We start from the raw sequence: 6,657 nt of genomic DNA, 5'->3' as shown, positions 1-6,657 counted from the left end.
ATGAGAAAACCCAATTGACGGAGGAGAACAAGAGTACTAAACCGGAATCAGCTTCTGGGAGTTCACCTCCACCAGCTCTTCCTGGCTTCAATGTCAATGCTTTTGATTTCTCTAATATGGCTAGTATCCTCAATGTAAGTGTGTGCCCCTTTGTCTAGTAAGCACAATTGAAAAAAAGTTATCTTTTTTCTTTTTTATTGATGGGTTTTTTGATGTGTTTTTTTTTTTAGGATCCAAGCATCAGAGAAATGGCTGAACAAATAGCTAAAGATCCTGCCTTTAACCAGTTGGCTGAGCAGCTTCAGAGATCTATTCCAAACGCAGGAGCTCAGGAAGGTGGTTTCCCTAACTTTGATCCTCAACAGTATGTCAACACCATGCAACAAGTTATGCATAACCCTGAGTTTAAGACCATGGCTGAGCGACTTGGTAGCGCCTTGGTGCAGGTTAGAAATTGAAGTTTTTTCCTTCTAGATTTTCATTCGGGTAGTTTGGTTATCGATGTCTGGCTTTAAACGAATCTCTTAGTCTTTCTGGTTTTTTTTGTTCTTTTGACTACAGGATCCACAAATGTCTCCTTTTTTGGATGCTTTCTCTAATCCTGAAACAGCAGAGCACTTTACTGAGCGTATGGCGCGGATGAAAGAAGATCCTGAGTTGAAACCTATACTAGATGAGATAGATGCTGGTGGTCCTTCTGCCATGATGAAGTGAGTGATACAAACTTCTTTCAATTTTTTTTAATGGAAATTGTATAATTTTATTTGTGCTTATGGAGGAAGAATTGTTATATGGTATTAGGTACTGGAATGATCCAGATGTGCTGAAAAAGCTGGGGGAAGCAATGGGTATGCCTGTTGCTGGCTTGCCAGACCAGACTGCTTCAGCTGAACCCGAGGCACCAGAAGAAGGTGAAGAAGAAGAAGAGTCTATTGTTCATCAAACTGCCAGTCTTGGCGATGTTGAGGTTAGCCTGCTTTTGTACTTTGTTAAACGTTTATATGCGTGACTATCTGGTATTTCTCATTTGTGCTACCGAAGGAATTAGGTGGAGCAGGCTGAAGTTTTTTTGTCCATTTTCTCACCCTATACAACTTTGTTTTGTTGAACTCTTTATTGCATTTGATATGTTGATTCAATCAGGGTTTGAAAGCTGCCTTGGCATCTGGTGGTAACAAAGATGAAGAAGATTCTGAGGGAAGGACAGCATTGCATTTTGCTTGTGGATACGGCGAGGTATGCAAGTCTCTTAACACTTCAGGGCAATTAAATATTCGACTTTGCTGCTTTTCTATTTTCACTAATGAAGTTAGGAATCTTTATCATCATTATTCATGGGTACTCCTAAGACTTTCATGACACAATTAATAAAAGAACAGTGAAATGAACTTGGCTATTAATTGAACTGAGTTTGACCCTACTGGGCCCTTTCCACAGTTAAAATGTGCTCAAGTTCTTATCGATGCTGGAGCTAGTGTTAACGCGGTTGACAAAAACAAGAACACACCTCTGCATTACGCTGCTGGGTACGGGAGGAAAGAGTGTGTAAGCCTTCTCCTAGAAAATGGTGCTGCAGTGTAAGTCTCACAGCACAACTCTTATAGAGAAATAACTCCTTTAAACACTGTGTCACGGTTTTAGTATATATATATGTTTTAATGTATGTGTGTGGTCTTACAGGACTCTGCAAAACTTAGACGAAAAGACACCCATTGATGTAGCCAAGCTCAACAGCCAGCTCGAGGTGGTGAAGCTGCTTGAGAAGGATGCTTTCCTTTGAGCTTCTGGTTCTAAAGCTCACTCATATCGTCTTTGTGAGAGATTTGTCTTTTGTGTGCCCTGAACCAGTTTCAAAAGCTTCTTCTGTCTACTTCTTTTCTGATTAGCTTTTCTCTCCTTCTAAATTTGTGTCGTTCATTCAAAGTCAATAAAGAAAGAAATAGTTGCTGAAGTTCATCTTCTTCGTTTTGATAATTTTAGTTTGAATGAAGCAAGAATCATCATCTTGGTTTTGATAAGAATCACTTGATCACGAAGTGATTCCATTCTTGTGTTACTGTATCATTCAAAATTCCCAAATGTCCTTACATATTTATGCAAAAGCCTAAAATAATCCAAATCTTTAATAAACAAAAGTCTCACATTTAACAAATACTAACATTTTTTTTTTTTTTTTGTTAAAGGGTTTAACAAATACTAACATAGTATAATTTATACTACAGAACAAAGGTTTTAATAATATCGAAGGTCTTGTCTAGTTCCCAATGTATAGTTGTATGAATCGTTCAAGGTTTTTAAAGAGTCTGATAAGCAAAGCACGAAGCTTTGCACGGCCTGGAGGAGTTGGATCCACTCTTTCTCATCCCCAGCCGCAGCCGCCGTCTCTAACCTCCGCGTTTTCTTCATCCGCCGCCATGAACGGCCTCGAAACTCACAACACGAGGCTCTGTATCGTAGGCAGTGGTCCAGCGGCTCACACGGCGGCGATTTACGCGGCTAGGGCTGAACTTAAACCTCTTCTCTTCGAAGGATGGATGGCTAACGACATCGCTCCTGGAGGCCAGTTAACAACCACCACCGACGTCGAGAACTTCCCCGGATTCCCAGCAGGTATCCTCGGAGCAGAGCTCACTGACAAGTTCCGTAAACAATCGGAGCGATTCGGTACTAAGATCTTCACGGAGACGGTGACAAAAGTGGACTTCTCTTCGAAACCGTTGAAGCTGTTCACAGATTCAAGAACCGTTCTCGCTGACGCTGTGATCCTCGCTACTGGAGCTGTGGCTAAACGGCTTAGCTTCGTTGGATCTGGTGAAGGCTCTGGAGGTTTCTGGAACCGTGGGATCTCAGCTTGTGCTGTTTGCGACGGAGCTGCTCCGATCTTTCGTAACAAACCTCTTGCGGTGATCGGTGGAGGCGATTCAGCGATGGAAGAAGCTAACTTTTTAACCAAGTATGGATCTAAAGTGTTTATAATCCATAGGAGAGATGCTTTTAGGGCCTCTAAGATTATGCAGCAGAGAGCTTTGTCTAACCCTAAGATTGATGTGATTTGGAACTCGACCGTTGTGGAAGCTTATGGAGATGGAGAAAGAGGTGTGCTTGGTGGGTTGAAAGTGAAGAATGTGGTTACTGGAGATGTTTCTGATTTGAAAGTTTCTGGATTGTTCTTTGCTATTGGTCATGAGCCAGCTACTAAGTTCTTGGATGGTGGTGTTGAGTTGGATTCCGATGGTTATGTTGTGACGAAGCCTGGTACTACGGAGACTAGTGTTGCTGGAGTTTTTGCTGCCGGTGATGTTCAGGACAAGAAGTATAGGCAGGCGATCACTGCTGCAGGAACTGGTTAGTCTCACTTAGCTTTTTATTCCCACAGTCACAGGTTGCGATAGTGATTCTAAGAGAAACGAAACTGTTTTTACTAGCTTAGAACTACTTGAATTTGTGTGCAATCTCTGTTTTTGGAACGATCTTTCCAAAAAGAGTACCTTTTTAATCGGCTCTGTATGGCGTGTCAAGTTCTTGAGGTTTAGTTGCTTCTATATCATGTGATTCAATTCACAAATTGATGCAAGGCAGGGTTTTTGTGTTGGAGTTACAGTCTTCCTTGAGTGTGTTGTTCCATTGCTTAGTAGAGTTCTTTGATTCTCTTAAGTAACAGTCTTTACAATTCTCAGTTCTTCACAACTTGGTTTGAATGATTGTGTAGGGTGCATGGCAGCTTTGGATGCAGAGCATTACTTACAAGAGATCGGATCTCAGCAAGGTAAGAGTGATTGAGGAGTATTTTCAGAAGGCTCGGTCATTGAGTTAATTGCTGATCCCTAATGGATGGACAATAATGAGATTTGATCTTTAGCATTAGAACAAGTTAAGAGACATTGATTTGTTTATTTTTTAATTATTGCAGTTGGAAATGAGTACGGATATTGTTCAAAGTTGTAGCTCTAAGTGTAAAACTAGCTACGACAAAAGTCCCAAGATTTGATTCTCAGTGATGCCTTCACGTTCGTATATTATTCAGTGAATATGATTTATCCAATAACTAATAATAATAATGTGTATAGTCTTGTAATACGAAAGTGGATTTCTAGAAATCTAGAAGATATGTCTGATCTTGAAGCCGAGCCATTAAGACACGCACCAGAGCTTTTAAAGACTTTCGAAGTTATGGTCACCGATTTTTTCAGAGGAATCGGCTTTGAAAGGTTGAGGTTTGAAAAGAGAGATGACGGCTAAGGGGTCTTGAACAAATGACGTCGTTTCGCAAAAGTCGGCTAAGGGGTCTTGAGCAAATGACGTCGTTTCGCAAAAGTAAAGCAAAGCGTGCCAACCACAAAAATAGAAACTCCCACATGGTTGAAAACTTGAAATATACGTAGAGCTCATAAAATCTTTCCCAAAATAGTCCCAAACCCAATATTCTTCAAACAATATGAAGATAAGACCGTGAACGTGAAACTTGGATGTAGATTTTTTATCAAAATGATGTACTCAATAAGATCGTAGTCATTGAACTATACCTTGGATAATTTAAACAAAAGCTGTTTGATTAGAAACTTTAATTAATTCTTTACTTTAAAAAACAAATAAAGGTTTCTGAAATTTGTCTTCTTTTCTTTGTGTCGGCAGTTTATCTTTGTTTTGTCTTTTGTTTGACTTTAGAAATATTAAACTTTTGCAATCAACGATATAGGTTTAAAGAGTTTTAAAGTTAATTACATAAAGATTACTTTAAAAAAATGTAATGTGAAAATAGGATTTCGTAAGACTTTATAAGAAAATAATTTTCGTCGCGATTTTTGGGTTTATAAGGCTTTTAGATTTCTATTCTGATATTTTTTTTCCTAATAGTTTATGAAGTTTTCATGCTGTAATTTTTGGTAAAAAAATGCATAATTTCACAGTAGTCTTATCTTATGAACATATTTATCAATGTAAAATAATCCAATATTTATTAAACTGATAAATATGTTTCAGTAAGTTCTACAATATAAAAACCGAAGTTGGTCGGGGGGGGGGGAATTCAAAGATGATTTTGTGTGAGAAAACGTACTTCAACCGTTCGTTAATCACTAGTACAGTTTTTAACAGTAAAAATAAATTTGTTTAGCGAACAGCAAAGTCAACTGGTTTCAAAAGAATTGTGAGGATAGACAAAGGAAAAGATTTTAAACACCACAGACAATAATAATTTCATAAGCAGTGGACTGATTCTTGAAACTCATTTCTATCGTATTCAACCACTTGCCATTTTGCCAATATATATAAACAAGAAGCCGGCGGCGCTCTGTTATGGTAGTTGGCTTTAGTTTGTTAGGTTTTTTGGTTTGTTTTGTATCGTCTCATGTAGTAGTAGTACTCATAATTTGACCGCAACCGCAATGATTCGCTTTACGTCTATAACAGAATACCTGACTGATGATATTACCTGTAAGATTAAAACACAACAACTGGCAAACAGAAACAGTTGTAGTTCACGTTCATTCATACATGCATATTAAGAGTAAAGTGTGTACTTATTATAGAAAATGTCGTAATGATCATCAAATCTTCGATAATATTTATTGTTTCTGTTTATGAAAAAAAATGCGTCCGCGCGACCACCACAAAGTTGCAATGAATTGTTTTTGTCTTTGTTCTGATGGAAATTTCTAGAGAAGAAGAAAAACTTTATAAAATAAGGGGAATTGGCAGGGATAACCAAAAAAAAACTAAAATTAACTAAATAACTACTCTAACCATATATCTAATATATTATCTGTATAATATAAAATATATACAAATTTACCCCTTTCATATACCCCTCTACAACCACAAACCACCTCCCTCTCCTACCATCATCACATTTCTTCTGGCCGCCGCACCACCACCGGACCACCACCCACCACCAGAGTGCCGCCGGAGTGTCGTCGGGGTCCGCCGGAGTGTCGTCGGGGTCCGCCGGAGTGTCGCCGGAGTTCTGCCAGAGTGTCGCCGGAGTGTCGTCGGAGTGTCGCCGGAGTGCTGCCAGAGAATCGCCAGACCACCACTAAAGGTAATTTAACTTACCCTTGATTCTAATCTTCTAATTTTTTCAAATATGTGGCTATATTCTTTATTAGTTTTTTTTAGGTTATTCACCTAATTCACCCATAAAATAATAAATAATGGTATCAAAAAAAAAAAAAAAGTATATATAATTAAGTAATAACCGAGTATAGATCCGACGTTGCTGAGTGAAGCCACTTAAAAGATGATGAATGGATCAGATTTGCTGAATACTGACACACTAAATTCCTATACTAATTGTTTATCATGCAGAAGAATTTGTACTGCTAGAAATAGAATATATAACCCATAATTGATTATTAAGAATAAGAGTTACTATTTGTTAACTTTTTTTTTTTTTTGCATGTATGCTTTCATTTGGTATGTCATGATACAATTTGTATTTTATAACCCATTTGTATATCATATTATATTTATCAAAGTACTTTGTATATATCTTTTTGTAAATTACCTCCCAGATATGCAGTGCATATGCAATATCAATATGCAAAAGTCGGGGCCATGAATGTGACAGCTGGATACAGGTTAAAGGACAACACATCATCGACCATATACCCGACACGTGTCCCATCTCACACATGGCGTTTTCTTCTCTCTTTCTCCCCC

At 38.3% G+C, this 6,657-nt stretch overlaps 2 protein-coding genes across 4 annotated transcripts in view; both read left to right on the top strand.

Moving 5' to 3' along the window:
- Positions 1-1,997, top strand: part of LOC104721234 (ankyrin repeat domain-containing protein 2A-like) — a 3,169-nt gene extending 1,172 nt beyond the window's left edge. For both annotated transcript variants that reach the window (XM_010439169.2, XM_010439170.2), the window contains exons 3-9: positions 1-134; positions 231-446; positions 562-710; positions 802-967; positions 1,144-1,236; positions 1,438-1,577; positions 1,681-1,997. In XM_010439169.2, the coding sequence (XP_010437471.1) occupies positions 1-134; positions 231-446; positions 562-710; positions 802-967; positions 1,144-1,236; positions 1,438-1,577; positions 1,681-1,780 (998 nt within the window). In that variant the 3' untranslated portion in view covers positions 1,781-1,997. The remainder of the gene's footprint in view (positions 135-230; positions 447-561; positions 711-801; positions 968-1,143; positions 1,237-1,437; positions 1,578-1,680) is intronic.
- Positions 2,227-4,117, top strand: LOC104721233 (thioredoxin reductase 1-like). 2 transcript variants are annotated; one of them, XM_010439167.2, is made up of 3 exons: positions 2,227-3,345; positions 3,710-3,766; positions 3,911-4,117. In XM_010439167.2, the coding sequence occupies exons 1-3, from the start codon at positions 2,265-2,267 to the stop codon at positions 3,943-3,945; spliced, it is 1,173 nt and encodes a 390-aa protein (XP_010437469.1). In that variant the 5' UTR covers positions 2,227-2,264; the 3' UTR covers positions 3,946-4,117. The 2 variants fall into 2 exon arrangements, with proteins under 2 accessions (XP_010437469.1, XP_010437470.1); XM_010439168.2 differs by having other exon boundaries at positions 2,229-3,345; positions 3,710-4,023.

This window comes from Camelina sativa, chromosome 11 (assembly GCF_000633955.1).
Source record: "Camelina sativa cultivar DH55 chromosome 11, Cs, whole genome shotgun sequence".
In the NCBI taxonomy this organism is placed as follows: Eukaryota; Viridiplantae; Streptophyta; class Magnoliopsida; order Brassicales; family Brassicaceae; genus Camelina; species Camelina sativa.
Note: the sequence above shows the minus strand (reverse complement) of the source record. Positions and strands in the feature narration are given on the sequence as shown.

Bases quoted from the DNA above. Each gene is read 5' to 3' on its own strand.
- LOC104721233 (XM_010439167.2), top strand. From the start codon at position 2,265: ATGTATAGTTGTATGAATCGTTCAAGGTTTTTAAAGAGTCTGATAAGC. The intron at 3,346-3,709 runs GTTAGTCTCACT...ATGATTGTGTAG, and splicing joins GATCACTGCTGCAGGAACTG to GGTGCATGGCAGCTTTGGAT. The intron at 3,767-3,910 runs GTAAGAGTGATT...TAATTATTGCAG, and splicing joins AGAGATCGGATCTCAGCAAG to TTGGAAATGAGTACGGATAT.